Source organism: Petaurus breviceps, unplaced genomic scaffold (genome assembly GCF_028583685.1).
Source record: "Petaurus breviceps papuanus isolate PSGF00001 unplaced genomic scaffold, PetGlider_PUasm1.0 90865, whole genome shotgun sequence".
Lineage (NCBI taxonomy): Eukaryota > Metazoa > Chordata > Mammalia > Diprotodontia > Petauridae > Petaurus > Petaurus breviceps.
Window position 1 is genome coordinate 3,707,308 of NW_027187367.1, and position 26,707 is coordinate 3,734,014.

Sequence of the window (26,707 nt, forward strand, 5' to 3'; positions counted from 1 at the left end):
TTCTGAGCACTTTTTGAGAAGGAAGTAAAAACTAAAAGCAAAATGGATGCTAAAAATGTATATAACTTGAGCAAAGTTGCAGGTTATAAATCCACGTGAACATTTCTGTTTAGTCCATTTTAAAAACCACAAAATGTACAAAATACAGGTACTATGTGAATATAAAACATTTTATGAAAATAGACATCCAAATAATTGGAGAAATGTTTTTTATGGATAGGCAAAGCAATATAATAAAAAATGGCAATGATTTAAATGTACTCAGTCAGTGCTATATTGATCGTTACCAAATAAATTACTTTATAAAGATAGAAATAAGTGAAAAAATTCATCTAGAGAAACAAAGTTTCAAGAATCTTGAGGGAAATAATGAAAAAGTGGGAAGAAAGGGAGCTCAGGCTATACTACAAAATAATAATCATTAAATTTACTTGGTTAAAAAATAGAACAGATTGAATAGGTACATAACATATAAAAGCCAACAGTCTAGTAGCTGCCTTAATGTTTAACAAACCCAAGTCAGTCAACTAGCATTTATTTATTTTTAACAATTATTTATATTTTGTTAAGTATTTCTCAATTCTATGTAAAAAAGAATTTAACAATCATTTTAAAAATTTTTGAGTTCCAAATTCCTTCTCTTCCTCCCATTCCTCCCTCATCCTTTAGAAGTCAAGCAATTTGATATCTATTATGTATATGAAATCATGTTGCAAAAGAAAACAAAACAATAAAAATAAAGTCTTTTTTTAAAGTATGCTTCAATCTGCATTCAGAATTAATTAGTACTCTCTCTGGAGATGGATAGAATTTTTTTATCTGGGTCCTTTGGGATTGTCTTGAGTTATTGTCTTGATCACAATAGCCATCTTTCACAGTTGATCATCCTTACTGTGGACAATGTTCTCCAGGTTCTTCTCACTTCATTTTGTATCAGTTCATATAAGTCTCCTAGGTTTTTGTGAAACCATCCCCTTCATCATTTCTTATAGCACAATAGTATTCCATTACAATCATATAACACAACTTGTTCAGTCATTTCTCAATTGATGAATACCCCTTTGATTTCCAAATATTTGTTACCACAAAAAGAGCTGCTGCAAATGTTAATATACAAATAGATCCTTTTTACATATAAAAATAGACCCTTTTCTTTTATCTCTTTCCAATAAGATCTAGTAGTGGTATGGCTGGGTCAAAGGATACATATAGTTTTATAGAACTTTGGATGTAGTTCCAAATTGTTCTCCACAATGGTTGGACTAGTTCTTAATGCCACCTACAATGCATTAGTGTCCCAATTTTTCCACATCCCCTCCAGTATGTCATTTTCCTTTTTTGTCATGTATCGATCTGACAGGTATGAGGTGGTATCTCAGAGCTGTTTTAATTTGCATTTCTCTAATCAATAATGCTTTAGATAATTTTTTTATGTGACTATTGATAGCTTTGATTTCTTCTGAAAACTGCCTGTTCATATTCTTTGACCATTTTGCAACCAGGGAATGTCTCTTATTTTTATAAATTTGCTTCAGTTCCCTACATATTTGGGAAGTGAGGCCTTTATCAGAGAAACTTGCTGTAAAATGTTTTCCCCCATCGACTAGTATTTATTAATTACATGTTTACTATATGCCAGACATTGTGCTCAGCCCTGGGGATCCAAAAAAGGCAACAAACAAAACTAGGCTTCGCTCTTAAGAAGCTCACAAATTAATGGTGGAAGGAGGGAAATAACATGTAAACAATTGTGTATAAACATTGCCAAATACATAACAAACTGGGCATAACCTCAAAGGGAAAGAACGAAGAGAATGGAGGACTAGGAAAGAGTTCTTGTAGAAGGTGGAACTTTAACTGAAATATGAAAGAAGCTGGGGAAGCTATGAGGTAGCAGTGAGGAGTGAGAGCATTTTAGGCACGGGAAAGAGGCAATGAAAATGCCTAGAGTCAGGAGATGGAATGTCTTGAAAGAACAGTAAGAAAGAACACAGGATTGCAGAGTATGTGGAAAGGAACAAAGTGTAAGAAAACCAGAAAGGGAGGAAGAGGCCAAGTTACAAAGGGCTTTAAAAACCAAACAGATTTTATATTTGATCTTGGAGGTATTAGGGAGCCAGTGGAGTTTATTGACTAGAGAGGTGAAATGGTCAGACCTACCTTTTAGGAATATCAATTTGACTGCTGAATGAAGGAGAGATTGGAATGCGAAAAGGCAGGGAGACCAATTAGCAGGCTATAGGTCTAGGTCTGAAGTGAGGAGGGACTTCACCAGGGTGGCTATACTGTCAAATGACCCTAGCTACAGAGCTAAAGACTCACTGTTTGACAAAAACTGTTGGGAAAACTGGAAAGCAGTCTGGTTTAGGCTAACACCTCACATCAATTGCCAAGATGATATCCAAATGGTATATGACTTAGATTTAAAAGATGACATAAAAAATGAAGGAGAAAGGAAGACATTACCTTTCTTATCTAGAAAGGGGAAGAGTCTGTGATCAAAAGGATCACATAAGATAAAATGGACAATTTTGATTACATAAAATTAAAAGTTTTGCACAAACAAAACCCATGTAGTTAAGCTTAACAGAGAGATAGTTAATGGAAAGAAAATCTTTGCAGTAAGTTTCTCCAGTAATGGTCTCGTTTTCCAGATATATAAGGCATTGATTGGGAGAATTAAAGTTATTCCCCAAATGATAAATGATCAAAGGATATGAGCAGGGAATTCTCACAGGAAGAAATTCAAGTTATAAATAGCCATATTTTTTAAATGTTCCAAATCACCAATAATTAGAGAAATGTAAATTAAAACAGCTCTGAGGTTCTACCTTATAAACCATTAATCAGATTGTGAAAGTTGATAAAAAAGGAAAATGGCACATGTTGTAGGAGCTCAAGGAAAACAGATATATGCCATCATTTGTGGGTTTTTATTTTAATTGGTCCAGTGGAAAGCAATTTGGAAATATGCCCCAAAAAAGTTACTTGTACACACAATTTGATCTAGCCTCACAAATCAAAAAAAGGGGAAAAGAAATGATATGAACAAAAACATTTGTAACGGATTTTTCTGTGGTAGCAAAAAATTGGAAAAGTGGTACCTATCAACTAGGGGAATGGCTAAACAAATTTTGGTATGCAAATATAATGGAATACTATTGTACTGTAAGAAATTATAAAATGGACAGTTCCAGAGAAGACTTTTATCAACTGATGTTAAGTGAAATGAGCAGAACCAGGAGAACAATCTGTACCATAACAACAGTGTAAAAATAAATATATTGGAAATACCTAAGAATTCTGACCAACACAATGACCAATTATGATTCCAGAAGACTGTTGATGAAGAATATTACCCAGAATAGACCAAATATGCAGAATAAGATGTACATATTAAAACATTGTCAATGTAGGAATTTGTTTTATTTGACTATTCATATTTGTTACAAAGATTTTTTTCTTCCTTTTTTCAATTGTGGTGGTGGGGAATGGGAGTAACAGAAAATAAATGCTTGTAATTTTAATAGTAATTTAACGATTGGAGAGTCACTGAAAAAAACAGTGGCATACAAATGTAATGGAATAATATTACACTAAGAAGGATTATTGAGAAGTGATCATGTGTAAAAAACAAAACACAATTAAACATCTTTTAAAATAGAATAGGGAATGCAGATCTTATAAACTTTTATAAAATCATTTAACTCAAGCCCAAGGATTTCCTCTACATACAAAGGATGTTTTCCTCTATATTTTTTGGCCTCCCCTTCTTCCCCCTCCCCCAATCCTTTGGCATGCTGCAATCAGTCTGTGGGCTTTAAATGGCTCAGGACAGGTTGTGCTGGCCTGACTTAACTGCTCAGTGTCCCAGGCATTTCTCTTAAAACTGTAAGTTGCAGAGAAGTATAGATCTTTACTGATGGAGGAAATTCGCTACACAAATTAAACCACTGGTCCAATTCCAGTCCCTTAAATGGGCATAAAACCTGAATTACCTACCTTCAGAATAACATACACACACACACACACATGTATATATGACTTACTATTCTTTGTATTATTATTATTCAAAGATAAAATATTATACTAAACAAAGCAATGGCATATGTAACCTGTAGTCCCAGTTCACTAATTTCCAATAAGGAAATGATGCCATCACTTACTCCTGGGACAAATCTCATCACTGATAATATGATATAACTTTCTCCTACTAGGACAATAGGATAATGGATAGAGTGCTGGACTCAGAGGTAAGAAGATCTGAGTTTGAAGTCTAAGTCATTTTAACTTCTACCATCTGTAAAATGAGGATAAATATAGCACCTACCACACAAGGTTGCTGTGAGAATCAAATGTGTATATTACACATATATACATATATTGCTATGAAAACCTTAAAGTATTTTGCAAATCCTGGTTACTATTTTATGGCATCACTCTAAAACAAAATTATATCTCTCCGTGCTATGTTCCATGTAAAAATGACAGTGAAATTAGAGACCCTGAGAAATATCCTAGTTTGAACTAACCTCATTTCTTCTTCCCTCTGTCCCCAAACCCAATCTTTCTTCCTTCTAATGGTCCTCATCTCCAGCTCAGGTGCCTATGGTGATTACCTTGGTAATCTATTTGACCATGTTGCTGTGACATCCACCATACATTAGGGACATTGATTTGAATGGTATGTAGAAACATCTACCTCCCATAAATCCATTGGTACTACTTAAGGGTCCTTGTCTGGGGAGGCAGGATAAAAGTGCCATGAAAATATACTTGTATCGAACCCCTCAGCCATTTGCTCTCCTTATGTCAACTCAGACTTCACTGTACCAATCCCCACAATTCTATTCAAAAGAACATACCTCAGGGACCCAGATATCTGACTTCCCAAGACTCAGGTTTTTTTTTTTTTCACAAATTCAGTATGAATGTCCCTTCCAGTCATTTTTTTTAGACAGATCCATCTGTGTCCTGAAATGTCTCTATGTAATTTTCTCTCAGGGTATTTTAAAATACCCTTATCCAAAATTGCCTAAGGAAATCACACACCGAGCAAAAACCATTACTCCATCCACTGTGACTATCCAGTGAGAGCAAAAAGAGGTGGATGACTGAGATGCGTGGGTGATGCAGATAACTGAGGCAAAAGAGGATGGAGTTGAAGAGCGCAGAAGATTTGGAACTTCGGGGTAGGGGAGGCTAGACATCTGAGTCCTGGGAAGACCAATGAGTCTTATAACTGTCTATCTCAAGCTCACACTTGGCTCTCCCTACATTTCTCTGAGCTTATAAGGCCAGTCCTAGGAATGCCGCAGCAGGAAGTCCCAGGACATACCAACCCTGAAACCACATCATTACCTTGGGTCCATAGACTTTTCACTTACTACAGACCTAAATCCTAGTCTCTTCTAATGTTTAACTAAAAAAAAAAAAACGACTCAAGAGAGTGAAAAGCCATGCCTAATTTTTTTATTCTTTATAAAAATAAAATCCAACACCACCCCACTCCTCCCTTTTTCATCTTGCAGCGTGGACAACAATAGAGAACTACATTTCCCAGTGAAGATCGCGCTAGGTCCTCTGAGGAGCGGCCAATGGGTACCAGACACTTGCGTGGTATGGACCAATCAGTGCTTCTTTAGAGGGGCTTTGTCTACGATATAGCTGGCGCCTACCTCTTCATCCTTCCCTCCTCTCAGGCCACGCAGCGCAAGCGCGCCCCTCCCTGCTTCTCCTCCCTCGCCTCCCCTCCCACCTTCCTTCTTTCTCCCTCTCAGAACGTTTGTGTAGCTGTGTTCTGAACTAGCAGCTCCAACCTCCCGGGGAACCTTCTATTGATAAAGAGATCGTTCAGCGGAAAGGAGAAAAAATATATATATTAATATATCATTCTTTCCTCCCTGCGCATAACTCGAGACAAGCAAAAAGTAAATTCTAACCATGAGGGAAATCGTACATATCCAGGCTGGCCAGTGTGGCAATCAGATCGGTGCAAAGGTAAGGATTTTGATTTTACATATTCTGTTCACCTCCAATGATTTTTTTTAAAGGAACGAAAATTTTAAAAATTTCCTGAAAAAAAAAAAAGTAGTGGCGGGACTGTCGCTAGCTCCCCCTCCCTGCCCAAAGCAGCACAAACCTACAAATAAATAAATAATCCAAGCATTTCTTTGCGGCGGGAATTTTCATTAAAGAAATCTGTAGGCTTTTTTTTTAATTCTCTTACCTGGATTACTTTTTTTGGCGTGTCGCAACCTGGTCCTTTCTATCAATTAAGAAAAAGGGACCAAAAAGTGATTTAAGTGTTGAGTGGATGGACTGGAAGGTGTGTCTCTTTCCCCTTTGGGTTTTGGGGCTGGGTTGAGGGAATGTGTAAAAGGGATCTCAAAGCGACTTTTGTGTCGGAGATGGATGAACGGAAACGCGCGAGACAAAGCGAGGCCAGTGCAGTCCCATGTGCATCTCTGCCTCCCTCTGTCTTCCCCCGCCCCAAACTGTGACTCTTGCCCTAATCCTAATGGGAAGGTGAGAAGCTGCATTGTGCACTGAGCTGGAAAAAAAAGGGAATGAAATAGGCAGATGGGGTGTGAAGGGAACTCGTCGTCGAACCTTCCCCCCCAAGAAAAATATGAAATGTGGAATTTTCCTAAGTTTTCTCCTTCTCTTTTGTGAGGAGGAAGGGTGGGGGGGGGGGGCTCTTTTTTCCCCTTCCCTCTTTGAAAGCCCTCCCTTTAAGGGCGGGGGCGGGGGTGGGGTGGGGTGCGAATTCCCGCGCGTTGTCGGGTGTTCCGCGTGGATAGTTCCACGAGGACAAAGAGTTAAAAAATGGGTGACAAGGGAAGCGATTTCAATACATAATGGGAAAAAAAAATGGAAACTGTAGCAAAAAAACACATTTTTTAGGGCAAAAGGATTCCTTCTCCCTGCCCCCAGTGCAAAGATACTGTGTAACGGATGGGGGTTGAAAGGAAGTGGGAAGGAGAGTTTGCTACGTTGTGGCAAAAGGGCGGAGCCCAGGCGGGGCGGGGCAAGAACTCTTGCGCTCCAGGGCCATGCTGGATAGAGGAAAAGAGCCCCACCCTTGGGTCCCATTGTCCATCTTTTTCCCCCTTGCCTTCTCTCACCACCCACAGGCTCGCTGTATAGTGAATTCTGCGGGTTGGGTGGGTAGCAGCTGCGGTGCCTTTTTCTTTGTGCGCATCCGGAGGGGCGTTGCCTGATGGGGGGAAAAAGGGAGGGCTAAAGTGACATTTATCTTCCCTAGCAGCGACCCAGGCATCTGGCTTCTACCCTCCTCCTGGATTACCTGGAATGAGTCGGTCTCCTTCAGCCCTATTATCTCATGCATTTATAGGGCAGGATAATCCTGTAACAAGCTTCCTGTGCTGTCCCATCTGTTCCAGGAAGGGGGGGGGGGGAAGGGAGGGAATCCCCTGGGTTTTTTAGGGGGAAAAAATATGACTCCTAAATTGAGCAGAGAGTTTGGAGATTGAGAGCTTATCGTGAGAGTGAGGGAGGAGAATTTTTAATCGATTTCTCTTACTCGTCTGTCTGCCTAGTTCTGGGAAGTGATCAGTGATGAACATGGCATCGACCCCACCGGCACCTACCATGGGGACAGCGATCTGCAGTTGGACCGGATCTCTGTCTACTACAATGAGGCCACTGGTGAGGGGCTGAAAGAGAACCCTCCTTTCTATTCTGCTTTCTGAAACAGGGGGAGACCATTTGCCCTTGGGAGACCCTTTCTTCACTTCAAGAGGCTTTGATCATTTTCCCCTTCCCCTTTAGACGCACACACGCACCCCTTTCCTCCACTGGGCAATCCTGGACTAGTTCTCGACTGCCCCCTGGTGGTAAAAACTAGAATGGCAGAGGGAGGGCCACTTTTTTTTTTCCTTTTGGAGGGCAATTGGGGTTAAGTTACTTGCCCAAGGTTACAAGGCTAGTTTTTTTGTGAGGGTGTTAAGTGTCTGAGGCCAGAACCGAACTCGGGACCTCCTGACTCCGGTGCCAGCGCTTTACTCACTGCACCACCTAGCTGCTCCTCTGGAGGGCCACGTATTAAGGGATCCCGAGGACCCTCTCTTTCTTTCTCCAACCTACATTTATTCTGCACTTTCTCCTACAGGTGGCAAATATGTTCCCCGGGCCATATTGGTTGATCTTGAGCCTGGAACCATGGACTCTGTTCGTTCTGGACCTTTTGGCCAGATATTCAGACCAGACAACTTTGTCTTTGGTGAGTTGAAGTGATTTTTTTTTTTTTTTACAGGTAGAGAGGTGCTAGCCTTGCCACTGAGAGAGTAGGTGGGGAAGAGACCATTTCCTTATTGACCATTACTCCAAGTAAATTCCCAAATAATTATCACTCTTGGGTTTGAAGGTTCTTCATTAAGAATGGGTATTGGTTAAATCCTCTAGATAGGCTAGGGTCTTGTTGAAGTGAATTTGAGATAGAGGCAAAACAACATACAGGTATTTTCAGATAATTGAGTCTTTAGGGGGAGCTTATTATCAGTGTAGAATGATGGGGGAAGGGAATTAGGAACTTCAAATTTGGGAAACAGGCTCAATGTAGGTTGTGACCAGAAGAGTTCTAGAAAAGTAGGGGTGACATGGATGGAGATAGAATAAGGGGAATGATGGAGGGGTTGAACATTAGGAAAGAGGATCTTCTAAGGCAGTGGTGTCAAACTCGGAAAGAGGGGGGGCCACTAAATTATGAATCCTTGTTGGCTGCATATTAACTTAGAAAACCACATGTTGATTTTATCTGTTACGGTGAATTTTTTATTTAGTTCTCAATTACATTTTAATCTGGGCATGGTTGACACCTCTGTTCTAAGGCATAGGTGGTTCTTTAGGTGATAGGGAAAAGGGTTGGTAGTAGTATGGGATATCACAGCATCCCTCCTGATTTCCCCTGCCTCCCACCCCCAATTCCAGGCCAGTCCGGGGCAGGCAACAATTGGGCCAAAGGCCACTACACCGAGGGGGCAGAGCTGGTGGATTCAGTCTTGGATGTGGTGCGAAAGGAGGCAGAGAGCTGTGATTGCCTGCAAGGCTTCCAGCTGACCCACTCACTTGGTGGTGGCACAGGCTCAGGGATGGGCACCCTGCTCATTAGCAAGATCCGAGAAGAGTACCCTGACCGCATCATGAATACCTTTAGTGTGGTTCCATCACCCAAGGTCTCAGATACCGTGGTTGAGCCCTACAATGCCACACTATCTGTCCACCAGTTAGTAGAAAACACAGATGAAACCTACTGCATTGATAATGAAGCACTCTATGATATCTGCTTCCGAACCCTCAAGCTGACCACGCCAACCTATGGTGACCTTAACCATCTAGTCTCTGCTACCATGAGTGGTGTCACCACCTGCCTTCGATTTCCTGGCCAGCTTAATGCTGACCTACGCAAATTGGCCGTAAACATGGTCCCTTTCCCTCGACTCCACTTCTTCATGCCTGGCTTTGCCCCCCTCACCAGCCGTGGGAGCCAGCAGTACCGTGCCCTAACCGTGCCTGAGCTCACCCAGCAAGTCTTTGATGCCAAGAATATGATGGCAGCATGTGACCCTCGTCATGGGCGATATCTCACCGTTGCTGCTGTTTTCCGTGGTCGGATGTCCATGAAAGAGGTGGATGAACAAATGCTCAATGTACAAAACAAAAATAGTAGCTACTTCGTTGAGTGGATCCCCAACAATGTCAAGACCGCTGTCTGTGATATCCCACCCCGTGGGCTCAAGATGGCTGTCACCTTCATTGGCAACAGCACTGCCATCCAGGAGCTCTTCAAGCGCATCTCAGAGCAGTTCACTGCCATGTTCCGCCGGAAGGCCTTCCTCCACTGGTACACAGGGGAAGGGATGGACGAGATGGAGTTCACCGAAGCCGAGAGCAACATGAATGATCTCGTTTCTGAGTACCAACAATACCAGGATGCCACTGCTGAAGAGGAGGAGGATTTCGGTGAGGAGGCAGAGGAGGAGGCCTGAGGGAGATAACCTACCACCTCAAGTCTTCTCAATTCTTCCAACATTTTCCCCCATCACCCTTTTCCCCTAAGGTTTGCATTTTTGGCCTCCATCCTCTTTTTTCTCTCCTTTGTGGGTGCTGAGCTCTCTGTCCTCTGTTTTTCTTTCCTTTTATGACCTATCACCTCAATACTTTCTTCCCCACTCCCAGATTTCTCTCCAAGAAGCAGAATGTCTCCAACCCAGAGCCTCAATTTAGGGGTCTTTGTGCCCACTAAGTGCCCTGAACTAAAGTGGGGACCAAGAGGAAAGGTCCACGACTCTTTGGCTTCCATTGATGAAGAAGGGGACCAAAATGTCATATTCCTACTGGAGAGAGTTCTCTTGGTGGGTGTTTGGGGGGAAGGGAGGAAATGGAATGTTCCATTCCATAAAAGTCTATTGGGGGAGCCAGGCTTTCTAGTATAACTACCATCTCCATATTCCCCAACTTGTCATATTACTATCTTCAGGTGCCCCTTCCCCTTTATATCTCTCTACCCCAGCTCTGGGGGAGGTGTTGACAGTATTATTCCTCCCAGTTTTAGTTTCTCTCCTAAGTGTTTGTTTTTCTTTGGAGGGGTCTGTGCCTCACTCTGCCAAGTGGGCTTCCCCCCTCAGCTCATTATCTTCCCCTCATTTTGGGACCCACCCACCCTTCCCCAGTTTGAGAAGTGAGAACTACTTCAACTCCCCAAATTCCAGATCAAGTCTCTCATTTGGGGAGGATTTCAATTTTCTTCCACTCCCCGCCAAATCAATTCCCTCCAAAAGAAGGGAGTAGGGGCAACAGGACACTTCCCTTCCCATAATCAAACCTTTCATTTTCTCTCATCCTTTCCACTTCTACAGTTTCTATCTTGGGCTCTTCCCCCTTCCCACTTCCTAGATTTCTGTTTTGTGTTGAACTTGCTGCTTTTTTTCATATTGAAAAGACGACGCTCCCAAACCCAAAAATAAACAGGAAATGAGGAAAAAAATTGCAAAAGCTCAAGTGTCTGGTTGATTCTTGGAGGGGGAATGGGAGGAGGGGATACAAGATTTGGAGTTGGACTTAAGAGTTCTGTTCTCCCTTAAATGCCCTTCAGATCAGTAGTTGTCCGATTTTTGTTTATGGACACTTCCAATATAAATGTCTTCCCTTATTTTATAAAACAAGGCTGGACTTTAAATTGGAGTGGGAATGGGGCAAATCTGATGGAACATTGAGAACAATTTGCCAGAAGTAGACTTAAGGCAGTGGTTACTCAGAAAAACTAGAAATGCCATATCAATACCAAGGTCTGTTTCTTTCTCCTTTTTTTGCTGCTTTTTGGAGGGGGGAAGGCAGGGCAATTGGGGTTAAGTGACTTGCCCAAGGTCACACAGCTAGTAAGTGTTAAGTGTCTAAGGCCACATTTGAATCCAGGGCCTCCTAACTCCAAGGCCCATGCTCTATTCACTGCACCACCTAGCTACCCCCCAAGGTCTGTTTCTTGAAAGAGGCACCAAGGTAAGTAGAACTGGTTCTCCATTATGCCACCTAAAAAGTCCAAGCAGTCCCTCTCTTAGTTCTTTCTATATTTTCATCCTCAAGTTTCTGGAATCGAATATTTATTCTAAAGTTATTCTTCAGCTTGAGGAGAAGAGAACCAGTATCCTGGGATTTGATGAAACCTGTGTTCACCTTTACCTCCCTTCCATAACTAAACTAGTTAAAGAAAAACTAGGGGGAAAAGGCCAGAACTCAGGCAGACAATCATTTAATTATATGGCTAAACAAGTGTGTACTGGGGGTAGGTGGTCACCAGCTTGGGATAGCATAGTTCCTGCCAGTGTGGGGTTGGGAATTGGGAGCAGCCCCTCACAAGGCACAGGCAAATGAGCAGGAAGGTCTGAAGGACCCCCATATGGAAGGAAGTAGGGCCATTGCAAAAGAAACCAGGGCTCCATTCAGGAAAATTTCACATAAGGGTTGACTGGTGCATGAGGGAATAGGCATTTAATCCATACCCTCCCTTTGTTGTTGCTCCAAAAACTGGCTTGTTCTAATTTACCTGAAGAAAGAGAAAAAGGAAGTATTTAGCCAAGACCCAGGCTTGTTGGTCCAAAAAAACCTGTATCTTCAGTCCCAAATAAAGAGTATAGAGACTCATTGCAGAAAGACACTGGAGGACTTTAGGGAAGAAGCAGTGTCACACAATCACAAGGTTTATACTAGAACCCAGATCGCCTATGGATAGGTACCCCATACAGTCCCACTGCAGGCTTCTCACCTGGGAAATGCTGACACCTGTGAGCTTCTCCACACAATCTGGCAGGTGGCTTAGGATGTCCAATACTTCCCCAGTTACCTTGGCAGCCCCCAGTGTACCTCCCCCACTAGATATCAATGTGATCTTTTTGGCAGAACTTAGAGGACCACTGATCTCCTCTGCCACCTAGATGGAAAAAGAAAAACCAGATCAGTAGTCCTTATTCCTTGAGGCCTTAACTCCAAGAATTCAATCTCTAACTTGAATTCTCAATCTACCCTCCCCCCCCACCCAAAATCATTCATTCTTACTAGCTCTCATCGTGCTCTATTAAACCCTGGTCCTGTATCCAATAAGCACTTAATAAATGTTGGTTCTGTTAATCTGCTTCTTGATCCAATTTCTCCATTTTCTGGTTTTATACCTAGTTTTGGCCAATCTTCCCCATCTCACCATTCCAATCCCTTGCCTTGGGCTCCTAGCATCCACTCATTACTTTCCCTTCTATTTTCCACTAAACTCCTCTCCTAGGAATCACTGCCCAAGCCCAAACCCAAACCTGGGGCAGTTTCTCTAGCAACATGTCCAGCTGGGCAGCTTCCTGGTACAACTGGAAGGCTTCTGCCTTCTTTGCCATCTGCTCAGCCTCTGCTCGAGCCCGGACCCCTATAGCATATGCTTCTGCTTCCCCACGGATCTGTGGAGACATGAGATTTTATTTGGGGACAAAAGGGAAGACTGGTGCTGGGGACAAGACTCCTAGTTGATCCATTCTTTCCCTATCCCTATCCCTTGACTGACCCGAATGGACTCAGCTTCAGCCTCTGCTTGCATAATCAGCTGGGACCTGAGAAGGAAAAGGGGAAAAAGCTGTGGGGAGAGGGTGTTTGCTTTTGCCTCTAGGGAGAGAGGGAAGAGTTCCTGGAGAAGGCTCTCTAATGCTAGAAATGATCAGAGTTTTTATTAACAAGGCAACCAGGGCATAAAAGAACAAGTTTTCCCCTAGGGCAACAAGGCTGCAGAGGAGCTAGCTGCCAGGCCTAGTTGTCCACCTCACAGTGAGGATGTGGTGGCCCCCTTACCTCTCTGCCTCAGCTAGTCTTTCTAAGCGGTATCGCTCAGCCTCTGAGGGCTTCTTCACTCGGGCTTCCAGCTCCTTCTCTCGACGAGTTATCTCTTGTTCCTGCAATGCCACCTGCTGGGTCCTCTCCACCACCTGCACTTGCACCTTCTGCTCTTCTATATGCTGCTTTGTCTTTGCTACCTGGGTGAATCAGGGACCAGAAATCAGATAACAGTGAGTCCAGACAGCTAGTGTTCAGATACCAAGAATAAGAGTATGATGGTTAGGGTTAAACATAATAGTCAAATACGGTTAGAGTCATTCCACCTAACCCTCTATGTTCTTTGGTTATTAAGGATATTATAGATATGGTATATAGGAAGGGCCTTACATTGTCCTTGCCTAGGTCAACCTCAACTGTTTAGGACTTTTCCTAAAAACATTCCTAACTCCATTAATACTCCATTTGGACTATTATCCACAATATTACCATTGTAGTAGTCTAGTGTTACCTTCTAATGGGTCTTCCTGCTTCCATTCTCCACACTCCAAATTACCCTTCAGATTGATTTTCCTTTTATAGACCCAATCATACCACTAAGCTCAAAGATCTTGAGTAGTCCTCTAATAAAGTTGAAACTTCTTTGTCTGGAATTCAAGGCTCCCTACACCTGGTGCCAAACTTATTTTAGACATTATGCTCCATTTAAAGGGTTTTTTTTGCACACATACCCCTCCATCTGTCCCCCCTTCCCCGCCCTGTTATTCTGATAAACAGACTGCACTATCCTGTTTCCTTGTCTGTTTCACACACCTAGAATACTCCCCCATTTTTGCCTAGTCAGTCTTTAAAACCTAAATGAATGCTACCTCCTCCAAAGTCTTTCCTAATACCTTATTGATAATGACAACTTTCAGTCCTCACAAAGCCTTTTGTTCAGCAACTCTCCCTAATGATAGCTTATCCTTAATCCTTGCAACTAAGTTCCACTAAGCCAGAAACTGTTTCTTTCTAAACTTTGTACCACTTCTCTCAGTACACTGGTTAGTACACAATAAGCACTTAATAAATGTTAATTGTTAAATGAGAGAACTCATCTGAACTTTTTGGAAATGGTATGTTTTCAGCCCATACTACCTGTTGGCCTATGACATTCTATAGGTTTACTAATTTACTACTTCCTGTCAAGTTCTTTTTTTATGGGTCTTAAACTTAGCTTTTTCAAGCTTCAAGAATTAATTATGTGCAGAATGCCAGAATTGGGCATAGTTTGAAATCTGGTATCATTAGCCACAATCATTATATTAAAAACTTTGTTTAACTGTTTTAGGAAAGTGAATTTTTTGGAGGGGAGGGAGTAGTGTCTATTGTAGCTAAAGTTCAATTTAAAAAAAATTATGTTAAAAAACCCCCAACAAAACAAAAAAAACCAAACACTTGTGTCATTTCCCCTCCTCTATATCCTTCAAGGTTAAGGCCTTTGTTTATCTCTCCCTCTTAACCTATATCTTTCTGATACTTTTAGTATTATGGAAAAGATAGGGAAAGCAGGTCAGACTTCGGAGATCAGAGATGGTGTTAAAAATAAAGATGTCCAAACAAAAAAAAAAAAAGACAATAGGAGAGTAAGAATCAGAATGAGGGAGTCAGGGGTTAGAGGTCTAACACTGAAGTCTGGCATGGTGCCTCTGACCTGCAGCTGGTAGGCCAGATCAGCCTGTGCACGTCGGGTGTTGACTTCAATGTCATAAACAGCCTTCTTCAGCTCGTAATCCCTCTGCGCCTTGGCCATCTCTATCTCACTCACATACTGAGCAGATACCTTCTGCTGTTTTGCTTTTGCCTCCTGTTGGGGCAGAAGTTAATATCAAGATAAGAGAGGTGGTGGAATGATATTTCCTGTATGGCCTAGAGTAAGTCACAACCTCCTCGAGTCTCAATTTCCTCATCTGGAAAATCTCTTAGGTCATTTCCAGGTCTAGATCCTTTGAAAAGTGATAACATGTCAGAAACATATTCAAATCTTCCCCAGGTCCTTACTCTGGCTTCCTACCAGCCTCTTCCCCTTCAAACAAATTCTACCCACTTACCTCCATTCCCCAGAACTGAGCACAAAATATCTTAGAATTGGTAGGGACATTAGAGGTCACAGAGTCTAAACTTCCACTACCACCACCATTTTACAGATGAGGACATTGAGATCCAGAGAAATAAAGTAATTTATCTAAGTTCACATAGCGAGCAAGTGTCAAAGCCAAGGACCAATGCAGATTTTCTGATTTCAAGCTGAGTGCTTGTTCTGTGATATCACGCTATCTCCCTCACATATGGTAAATGTTCACTAACTGACTGAACCCAATCTCTCCCTGTCCCTCTTACCTGGATCCCAGCATCTCTTTTGGCCTCAGCTTCCCCAATGCGCGCGTCTTTCTGGACCTGAGCTGTTCGAGCCTTCCCCAAGGAGTGCAGATAATCCTGTGGGGAAGAGGCAGGGGGTAACAGATCCTGGGTGCCTAAATTCTCTTGCTAGGAGAGAAGGGGGGGGTGATGGCTGGACTTTTGGTTCACCTGGTCATCATGAATATCCTTCAGGGTATAGCTCACAACACTGATGCCCATGTTGACAAGGTCAGAGGAAGCTACTTTGAACACTTGCTCTGAAAATTTCTGGCGATCCTTATAGATCTCCTGGAGTCCAGAGACACGGGACACAAAAAGTGATTTAAAATCTCTGCCCCACCATTTTTTTTATCCCCAGGCCCTAGTTCTTTTCTACCAGGTCTCATCTCCTCATTTCTTCAGAACCCACCTACATGTAGCTTTCCCAGACCCATCTCCTCAGTTTCTAAGTCCCCTCTTCCTAATCCACCTCTACTGTCATGTGGGCCATGATTGCCCTCTGGTGGCCCTCCAAAGTCTCCAGTGCAATGTGGGCAATTTCACCCTCGGTCTTCCCTAGGAACATCTGACAGGCAGCAGCCAACATCTCCTTGTTCTGACCTTGGATCTTCACCTAGGGGAAAAAAAAGGGTTTGTTGGGGAGTTTGGGGGGAGTAGAACTTTCCTCTCCAAGGAGAGATATCAAGAAAAGGAAGGAACCGTTTCTTATAAATCTTTTATTTCCAAGGGGAAAAGAGGTCTATAGCATCCTGTTAAGAAAATAGGGTGAAGCAAGGGTTGCTTTTGGGAGAAAGTTCTTATTTTCCAGGAAGAAGGGTAGGGCAAATAAGGATACCCAGATGGGGGAGGGGGGAAGGGAGAGGAAGGAGAGAAAGAGAGAGACAGAGAAACAAAGATGGATGGGATAATAAGCTTCAAATAAGTGGGCTCACACCCTTACCTGAGCAATGCCAGTAACTGATATGGGAACCCCATGGCGAGTATAGACCTTCTCACTCTTGACATTGAGGGTCAGTGTGTTGAGAGAAATTCTGGAGAAAGAATGTAGGGCTATGAGGAATAGAAGAAAGGAAAGAAAATTTAATGCTCCTCTTTCTGTGATCCCCTTCTCACCTACCTCCTGATCTGCTGGATACAGGGTACAACAAAGACCCGGCCTCCTGCCACCATGACAGGAGGGCTTCTGCAGAAACCTGCAAGAATTGAGAACAATGAATCTGACTGGGAAGGGAGAATAGCATTCCTAGGATTAAGAAGGACAAAAGGCAATTAGAGGTGAAGAGCTAAGGTGAAAGATATAGCTAATGTATAGGAGACTGAGGAGCAGGTGGAAAGAAAGGATGATGTATTAGATGGAAAATAGACCTGTGGTAAGGGTAGGGCAGCAAGAGTTGTGGGAAGGGAGCTAGAGGGAAAAAAATAAAATTTGCAAAGGTAGAGAAGGGGCAAGTAATCACTGATGCTTTGTGAACCCTAGAGGGTAAGTTATTATTAGCAGAGGCAATTGAGCTAGGCATATACATGTGTTTGTGGGGGGCAGCGTGATAAGTGTGGGGAGTAGTCAAATTTATGGTTGCTTTGGAAGATCTGGAGGGGGAGAAGAAGGTAATAACACTTACCCGAGACCACCATAGCCTCATTTGGGCCACAAGTGAAAAACATGCTTCAGGGAGGGGCTAGAATAGGAAGGGAAAGACATGATTTTTAAGGGTCAACGAGGGAAAAGATGGAGCTTACATACCCCAGCCGGTCCAACCCCCCCCCCCCCCCCCCCCATCCCCCCCCCCCCCCCCTCTGCCCGGCCCTTACCCCGTTCACCCTTTCCCCCCCTGACCCTGACCACCCATACTCGCGCCCCCCCAATACTACCCCCGCCCCCACGTCTTCACTGACATCTTTTTCCAGTCTGCATAGATCAGTTCACTGCTGTAGCACCTCTCTGGATCCCTAGGATTTAACCACTCCCCCCGCCCCACACCTTTCGACCACAGCCCCATTATTGCACCACCATCCCCCAACACGCGCACACAAGGATGCACACACATATCTACACATGCACACACATGAACACCAACACACGCACACACATGAACACCAACACACGCGCACACACGCGCGCGTACCGGACGCCGGACGTATCCTACGCCCCAGGCGTCGCCTGGGTCCCCTGCTTCCTAGCCCTCACCTCCTCTAGGGGTGTGGAAGGGAGGCGGCTCGAGGAACCGAGAGGCCCGCGTCTGCTCTCGCCCTGGGGCAACCAGGCAGGCTGTGGCTCCCTCTGTGCCAGTGCTCCCCTCCCCCGTCGTTTCCCCAAGGCCAACCGCGCCCTGTTGTTGCCGCAGAGCCTGGAGCCCGCCCCCGGCATTTGACCAAGCTTCCCACCGTACCCTCCCCCCGCGAGGTCCCGCCCCCTTCCCGGCAGCTCCCGCGCTCCTCCGCTGCTGCGGTGTCTGCTGCTGCTGCTGCTGCTGCGGGAGCCCTGGAGGGAAGCAGGGGCTGCTGAGGCTGGTGGGCATCCCGCCCCCTCCTCTCTCCTTGACCCTTCCTGGACCCTTCCACCCTCGTGCACCCGGGCAAGCCACCGCCCTGAGGATGTTGCTCCATCCTGGGTTTGCCCGCTGCCTTGTAACCGTGTGCAGTCATATCCGTTTGTCGGAAACGGGGTGCTGAATGCTTGAGTCCGGGCAAATTATCATTATTTTTTCTTGGAAGGGGAGGTTATGAAGAGGGTAGGCACCGGAGCTCAGACTGCCTCGGATTTTACAGTGCGTGACACAGTACTTGGCACCCAGTAGAAGCTTAAAAAAGGCTTCTTGATCCCTTGGTCAGATCTTTCCTTTGCCCGTGTGGTCAGTCGGTCAGTCGAGATGTACTTACTGGAGACCAGGCACTTCGACAAGTGCTGGAGATGCAAAGAAAGGCCTTCCGGGAACAAAAATTGTATAAACAAGATCTGTACAGTGAAAAAGGAAGGTACTCTCGGAAGGCAATGAAGGAGGAGGTAGCAGAAACACTCACTTTACCTTCTACTGTACTCCTTTCTGTGCCCTCTCCTCTACCATTAGACTGGAATCCCCTTGAGTCGCTGGACTCTTTTGTTTTTGAAATCTTTTCGTTCCTAAGGCGCTAGCTTTGTTTATTAAAAGTCCTCCTTCGACTTTATCTATCCCTTCCATAGATCTGTTTCCTGATTTAATGAATCAGGAGTTGGATGTGATGGACCTGAAAGGCACCTTCCAGCTCAAAAATATACCTGTCATCTGGATGTTGCAAACTGCTGAGTCCATGAGAAGAAATTAATTGGAGATCAGCAGGGACCTTAGGATGTCCAGGAATCAAGGGAATCATAAGATCATAGAGTTAGATGTGAAAGGGGCATTCGAGGATATTGAGTCTAACCCTCTCCTTTTACAGATTAGGAAATGAGGCCTAGAAAATATCTCTAATTTATCCTTGATATGCCTTGTTGGTACCTAGTCTCCCCCATTGGACTGTAAGCTACTTGAGAGCAGGGATTTTTTTTTTTTTTTGCCTTTCTTTGTATCTTCCATTGGCCTGGCAGTAGGCCATTTATAAATGATTTTAAGCCAGCCATAGAGGTTAAGTGACTAGCCCAAGGTCACACAGCTAGCATTTGACAGAACCAGTCTTGAAGCCAGGTCTGCTTCATTGGACTCCAAGTCCAGTGAATAGAATTTTCATTACACTGAAATATACTTGATCCTCACAATAATTCTGTGAGGTAAGTAGTGAAAGTAGCATTAATTACCATCTCATAGGTTTGAGCTAATGGTTTCCTCAGTATAAGGAACTCCAGGTATGGTAATTCCTTCCACAGATGAAAGTTGGCAATTTATCTGTAACTTCCGACCTTGGAGTTTCCTGAGATCTCTAAGAGCTTAAATGACTTTTGAAGTTGGAACAGTTGGTGTGTCAAATTCAGGACCTTGACAAACCCATTTCATTCTTAACACCTTAATCCATTTTTCTAAGCTGCTTCTCCACCCCATTTTACAGAGTAGGAAAATAAGGCTTTAAGAAATTGAAGTGACTTTTCCAAAGTCAAATAACTAGGGGAAAAAACTACTCTAACCTTCTTTGTATTATATCAAGCTGCTATTCTCAAGTAAAAAGAAGAACCAGTCTCAAGACACAGACACAAGGTTTGTTTCCAGCAGTAAAATCAATTTTATTTACTGTTCATAGAACATACAAGGCAATAGACCCACCCCACACCCCAGCCCCTTGGGGGCAGTTTCTGAGTAATAGGTGGTCAAAGAACCCTTTATCCCTTATGGGGCCTCACACAAGTAGGCACCACTGAATTAAGATTTGAGTATGTGGGGTGGATATTGTCATCCCTAAAAATATCACCCCTATTGCTATCACTAACCTTCTTTCTCTCCCAACCCCTCCCTTGATTCAGTTCCCCAGTCCCAGTTACCCATCACCTCCCAATTTCTGTTAATTCCTTTTCCAGGCCTTCTCCCTACCCTCAGCTTTAGTTTGGTTTAGGGAATCCTAACTTCAGCAGCTCACTAGAATATCTCAATAAATAAAACAAAACCAAAACATTGCAGAAAGTTGGAGGCACATCTCTCTTCTCCAACATATAAATTAAAATAAATACTACATATACCCTTCTCCCATCACCATCACCCCCCCCCCCTTAGGGGGATGGTACATAAATAAAAACTGTATATAAATATTATTACCTAGGAATAACAGCAATAAATTAATGTCTCTTCTCCCCTGCACCAAAGATGGCAAGACAAGTCTCTATCTACCCTATGTTTACTCCAGCTCTGGGACTTGGGCCCTGTGGCACTGATGTCATTCTTTGGTTTTAGTGTTCTAAGTTCGAGAGTGCCCCAGGTCCAGCCTCAGCTCGGCATAAGCCCTTTCCTACCCCTCGATTCTGTGTTGCTTTTTGTTTTTTTTGTTGGGGTAGGGTTGTGGTTTAGAAGGCTGCCGGGTGCTGTTGGAGTAAGGCGCTGATGTCCACGGTGGTGTAGTCCGGAGACTCAGACGTCAAGTTTTGGGACTCCACAACTGGAGGCGCTGGAGTGGGGTCGTTGGCGGATTCTTCCAGCGCTGGAGGCGCGGGACCTCCCTCCTCGGCCATCAAAATCTGGCAAAAGACCACAGTGAGGAGGAGGAAGAGGAGCCGTCTGGCCGGATTGGGATCCTCTGCAGGTTGCTGGCGTCGAACCTGAGAAAAAATGTTATAAAGTAGTAAGGAAAGAGACTCAGGCATCTAGTTGCCCCACCTGGTCCCTGGGACCAAAGAGCCAGGTCCTGTGGCCCCATTCTGTCCTTCCAGTTCTCCCTACTTTCTAGGTCTTGGAGATGGAGCACTCACCATTCGAGGGTAGAGAACTCTTCGGCTGCGCTTGCGAATTACCCTGTGGGCTGTGCTGGAGCGCGCGGATCGGTAAGTGGCAGGCTCTGGGAGGGGGTCGAAAGTAAAAATCTCCGGCCCGGACCTTCGCCGACGCGAAGGACTGGGGATAGGGCCCGGGGTTGGAGCCAGGGTAAGGGGTGCAGCAGGGACGGAGGCTCGATTATGACACATGGTGCTTAGAGCTGGAGCGAGGAATGGGGACTGTGCCTTAAGCCGAGCTAGTTATGGAGCAGGCTGGGCAGGACCGCCCTCACCATATTTTAGCGCTATTGGGTGACGGGGCAAAAGCAGGAGGAGACAAGGAAATTCCTGCGGGTTAGGCAAGGAGGAGCGGTGGGGGGTGGGGGTAGAGGAGCGAGACTACGCAATACCTGACACCCTTGGTGGGAGGGAGATGTGGGGGAGGTTAGGGACACAGTCAGCTGGACTGGAAGGTGGGTGTGGGCACACGTCCCGACTTGCGGCTTCCACAAGAATTTAAAGACAAAAATACACAGTCATGTATATACACGTAGACAACTCAGTCATTATGGAGAATTGCAAAATCAGGGAATGTGAATGTTGGAAGGGACCTTTATGGCCATATAATCCAACACATAATCAATAAAATCTCCACTATACTATACCTGACCACCGTTTATTTGAAGACTTCCCCTAAGAAGGGGGTCCCATCACCTCTCAAGATTTTTAGACAGCTCTAATTATTAGGAAGTTTTTTCCTGTTATAGAGCCTAAAGTTGCCTCTTTACAATTTCCACCCCTGAATTCTGGTTCTACCATCTGGGTTCCAACCAAATAAGTCTAATCTTTCTTCCACGAGAAAATCTTTTGAATATTTGAAGACACTTATCACATTCCCCCTGAATCTGCTTTTCTCCAGGCTAAATATTCTCAGTTCCTTCAACCAATCCTCCTCCCATCAGTACTGAAGCCTTTTCACTATCCTGGTTATTTTCCCTTGTATACTTTACGGCTTATATCGATATCCTTTTTAAACTGTGGCTCCCAGAGAATAATAGGACTAATCAACCTCCTTTGTCTACACTTCTTTGTAATACTTTTTCTGTGAATGCAGTCTAAAGTTTTGTAATATCAAAGGAAAGGGTATGGAATCCCTATGTGTAGTTTTTTCCTTTGTTTACAACTGTGTGTTTACATTCTTCTTTCAATGAACTTATTGAGTACTATATTTGATATGGAGGGGGATCCATAAACAGCATAATCCAATTACTAGATTTGAAGCCAATACATCTAGATTTTAATCCCTTTTCTATTTCATTGCCTATATGACCCTGAGTAAGTCACTTCTCTTTGGGTCTCAATTTCTGCCTTTGAAAAATGAAGGAGCTGGACGAAATTATTTCTGAAGGTGAGGAGTGGGAGCATGACATCTTGGAAAGATTTGGAATCAGAAGATTTCAGTTTGGATCCTGACTCTGCCTGACATTGTGCAAGTGATATAAACTCTCTGGGTCTCCAATTTTCTCATCTATAAAATGAAGTAGTTGAGTTTGATGATTTATAAAGTGACTTCTAGCTCTATATGAATGATACAATACCTTCTAAGTCTAAATTTTGTGATCCTACACAATACATAGGATACATATTATATCCTACTGAGGGAAATAAGATATATACTTGTATTTATAAAAACAAGGCAAGATAAGATATGTATACATGAGATATCGGAGACCATGGATATGTGTGTGCATGTTTGGTCTCTGTCAGCATAAACAAATGCATTTGTTTCTGGCTCTAGGTTGAGTCTAATGGAAATGGACGGACGAATACTTTTCTATGTCTCTTCTTGAAATTTTTTGCAGGTCAGAGTAAGGGGTATAAATAAAGATCTCTAATATGTGATGAGCGCATTTGTGTGCAAACAGTCTTGTTCTTGCTTTAACATTGCTGTATGACTGATTGTATCCTTGTACACAAATTTTTGCTTTGGCGTTTCTCCATTTTTGTCTCTGCACTTTGTCTCTGAGTTTTTCTGCAAATTGTGAGTATGATCTATGTTTCTCAGGGTGCTTGGTATTTGCTGTTGTTGCTGCTGTTGTTTTCTGGGTTTCATACAAACAGTACCTCTGTGTCTTTTCCTGGTGCTTACCCTGGTCCACGCATCTGCCTGTAACTGTGCATCTCATTGACTCTGTTTATACGAGTGTTGGTGAAGGTGATATTCATTCTGCTGTACTCTGCCCTTGTTATACTACATCTGGAGTATTGTTAAGTTTTCAGTGCCATGGTTTAAAAACATTGAAAAATTGGGAGGGTATTCAGAAAAAAAAAACAATAGGATAGTGGAGGGACTTGAGTCCATGTTATATGAACATTGACTGAAGGAAATGGGGATATTTAACCTGGAGAAGGAAAGACACAGGGGGACGTGATAGCTAAATATCTTCAAGTGTTTGAAGAGCTGTCATATGGAGAAGGGATTAGATTCGTTCTGACTGACCCCAAAGGGCAGGACTAGGAACTGTGGGTAGAAGTTGTAGAGAGGCAAAGTTAGGCTTGATGTCAGGAAAAACTTCTAATTACTAGAGCTGTCTGAAAGGTTCAATTATTGAATATAGAGGTGGTGGGCTCCCCCTCCTTGGCCGTTTTCAAGCTGAGGCTGAGCGACCTTTTCTTAAGTATGCTTTAGTAGGGGATTCTTTTTAGTTATATGTTAAGCTAGATGGCAGATGACCTGTCTTCAAAATTTCTAATCCTGTGATTCTGTAAACAAACAGTAACAACATCAATAATAACTAGTTAGACCACGCTCAGAGCAGTAAGAGCTGGGCATCATATTTTAGGAAGGATATTGACAAACTGCAGTGCAGAGGAGGATGATGAAGGATGGCACGAATATCAAAACCATGTAAAAATGTTTGAAAAAACTGGGGAAGTCTATCCTAGAGAAGAGGATTGGCTTAGAGGGGACATAATTTCTGTCTTCAACTGCCAGGAGAGGTGTCATCTAGAAGGATTAGATTAATTTTGTGAGATTCCTGAGAGTAGAGTCAATGAGCAGAAGTTGTATGAAGCAGATAAAAAGAAAATGCTAGAGAGGCAATTAAACAATCTTAATACATCTGGAAGCATGTGAATGAAGGAAAGCTAAGATTTTTGACATTTTTTCTTACTTTAAATCATTATTCATAATTTGGGAGAGTTAGCACTCTGGAAGATTTACTGATCCGTAAACTGGGAGAATGTTAATCCTATGGAGAACAGAGTAAGGATCCAAAATGTTCTCAAAAGGTTGAAGCACTGGGCCAAATCTAACAAGACGACTTTTATTAGGCATGAGTATAAAGTCCTACTTGTAGGCATTAAAGAAACAACTCCACAAATATCAGGAGAGGGGCGAGGAGGAAAAAAAAGGTGGCTTGATAGCAATTCATTTGAAAAAGATCTAGGTTGTTAGTGTGCGTGCGTGTGTGTGTGTGTTCTTCCTCCTATAACTTTTAAAGTCACTACTTCTCTGGACTGTACTTTTCCTATTTGTGAAATAAGGGGGTTGGACCAGATGACCTCAGGGGTTTCTTCCTCTTCTAGAATCTTGTGATTCTATAAATTACAGGAGGTAAAAGATGACCTTACCAATTATCAAAAGTGTCTAATAATGGAGCCAGCTGCTTTAGGAAGTTTTATTAAGTTATTCCTCATTGGAGACAGATCTGGACAAGTTATTTGTGCAAGATTTGAAAATGTAAGTTTCCCCTTGCACTTGAAAACTGCACACTTGTGTTTTATGTACTATAATGGGAAGCTTTCAGTCTTTGTTGAAACATCTGCAAATGGATTTTTTTTAATTTGCTTTTTGGAGGGACAATTGGGATTAAGTGACTTGCTCAAGGTCACAAGGCTAGTTTTTGTGTTAAGTGTCTGAGGCCAAATTTGAACTCAGGTCCTCCTGACTCCAGGGCCTGTGCTTTATTTACTGCATCACCTAGCCACCCCAAATGAATTTATTTTAAGAATCAAGTATCATGGAGGCAGTTTTTTGGTATTAATGTGTACATTTATAAAAAATTATATTAAAAAGGACAATTCCTGAATGTTGTACCCTGGGTGGCTGTTCCCATCTTGTCTTACCCCTAGTTCTTAACCTAATTTTGATTGGAGGTGCTTTCACTAAGGCTGGGTGATCACTTTTTAAAAAATCTTCTGTGTATTTATTGTTTTACAACATAATACCCAACACAGATCATCATAACTGCCAAATAGCTGTGCAAAATCATATATATAGTGCTTAAGTACAAATGAGAGACATGATTTTTGAGGGGAAGGGGAGTAAGGTAAGGCAATTGCCCAAGGTCACACAGCTAGTTAAGTGTCAAGTGTCTGAGGTTGGGTTTGAATTCAGGTCTTCCTAACTTCAGGGCTGGTGCTCTATTCACTGCACTGCCCAGATGCCCTGAGACATGATTTTTTAAAAATAAATACTTAAACACAAATTTATGGTGCATTTAGACTAGATGGTTGGACCCATATTAATTCTTATTTTCCCCAAAACCAATAAAATCAATATACTGAATCATCAGTTCCACTGTGTGAATAATAGATCAAAATAAACAAGTCCCTTTTTCTAAGAGCTTTTGCTGGCTCCCCTAGAAACATGATGTGGCCTGGATGAAAGAGACAACAGAAATTGTTTTTGTTTTTGTTTTTTTGCTTTTTTTGGAAGGGGAAAGGCAGGGTAATTGGGGTTAAGTGACTTGCCCAAGGTCACACAGCTAGTAAGTGTTAAGGGTCTGAGGCCAAATTTGAACTCAGGTGCTTCTGACTACAGGGCAGGTGCTGTAGTCACTGCACCACCTAGTCATCCCAACAGGAATTTCTTTCTTTTTTTTTTTTTTAAAGCAATTGGGGTTAAGTAACTTGCTCAAGGTTACTCGGCCAGGTGTTTCTGGATGGGTGCTAAGTGTCTGAGCCCGGATTTGATCCCAGGTCATCCTGACTCAGGGGCTGGTGCTCTTACTTGCTGTGCTACCTGGCCACCCCTCCAACAGGAATTTCTTGAAAGTCAATGTTCCAAATGCTAAGTATGGTTAAGTATTCTACATGATCTATATTCACTGGTTCCTTTTTTTTTTTTTTTAGGATGTACTTAGATTGCTTTCTTCAATTTATCATACAGGACAAGCGTGAAAGCTCCACCCATGCCTCTAAGAACACTGAACCAGGCACCCTTGAAGAAAGCTTTGCCACCCTCATCTTTAGCAAATTTCTTCCAGCAGACAATTGTCTCAGTGTACATGATATTAGTTCCTTTGTGCCCAGACTGCATCATCATTCGCCACCTTACTGTATCAAAGGGATAGGAGACCACACCTGCTACAGCTGATTGTGCAGTCATCCACCTTATCACAATAAGTATTCTTCCAATCTGGGAGCATGCCTTTTGCTCCCATAGATGCCAAAGTAAGTTGCTTTATAGCTAATGATACCCTGCACGGAGACATTGAAACCTTGATACAAGCCCCAAATTCCATTAGACTTGGTGATGTTCACAAGGCAGCCTCCTAGGCCTTTGAATTCTCTCTCAGTGCCAGATCTCCCAACATTAGCTGCCTAGTGGGT

At 43.1% G+C, this 26,707-nt stretch overlaps 3 protein-coding genes across 4 annotated transcripts; 1 reads left to right on the forward strand and 2 right to left on the reverse strand.

Annotated features, from left to right (window-relative positions):
* Nucleotides 1-5,690: 5,690 nt before the first annotated feature.
* TUBB (tubulin beta class I) lies at nt 5,691-11,008 on the forward strand. The gene is made up of 4 exons (XM_069073191.1): nt 5,691-6,000; nt 7,563-7,671; nt 8,135-8,245; nt 8,953-11,008. Exons 1-4 carry the CDS (start codon nt 5,944-5,946, stop codon nt 10,008-10,010), a joined length of 1,335 nt encoding a protein of 444 aa, XP_068929292.1. The 5' UTR covers nt 5,691-5,943; the 3' UTR covers nt 10,011-11,008.
* Nucleotides 11,009-11,754: 746 nt separating this feature from the next.
* FLOT1 (flotillin 1) lies at nt 11,755-18,143 on the reverse strand. Of its 2 annotated transcripts, none has more exons than XM_069073192.1 (13): nt 17,912-18,143; nt 17,346-17,402; nt 16,844-16,919; nt 16,667-16,757; nt 16,196-16,339; nt 15,895-16,014; nt 15,706-15,801; nt 15,020-15,172; nt 13,345-13,526; nt 13,064-13,109; nt 12,822-12,959; nt 12,284-12,448; nt 11,755-12,064 (listed from the first exon to the last, which is right to left on the reverse strand). In XM_069073192.1, the coding sequence occupies exons 2-13, from the start codon at nt 17,386-17,388 to the stop codon at nt 12,056-12,058; spliced, it is 1,263 nt and encodes a 420-aa protein (XP_068929293.1). In that variant the 5' UTR covers nt 17,389-17,402; nt 17,912-18,143; the 3' UTR covers nt 11,755-12,055. The 2 variants fall into 2 exon arrangements, with proteins under 2 accessions (XP_068929293.1, XP_068929294.1); XM_069073193.1 differs by having other exon boundaries at nt 17,850-18,143.
* A 1,747-nt stretch (nt 18,144-19,890) lies between these two features.
* Nucleotides 19,891-21,363, reverse strand: IER3 (immediate early response 3). Its single transcript, XM_069073194.1, has 2 exons — nt 21,089-21,363; nt 19,891-20,938 (listed from the first exon to the last, which is right to left on the reverse strand). Exons 1-2 carry the CDS (start codon nt 21,299-21,301, stop codon nt 20,687-20,689), a joined length of 465 nt encoding a protein of 154 aa, XP_068929295.1. The 5' UTR covers nt 21,302-21,363; the 3' UTR covers nt 19,891-20,686.
* Nucleotides 21,364-26,707: the final 5,344 nt, after the last annotated feature.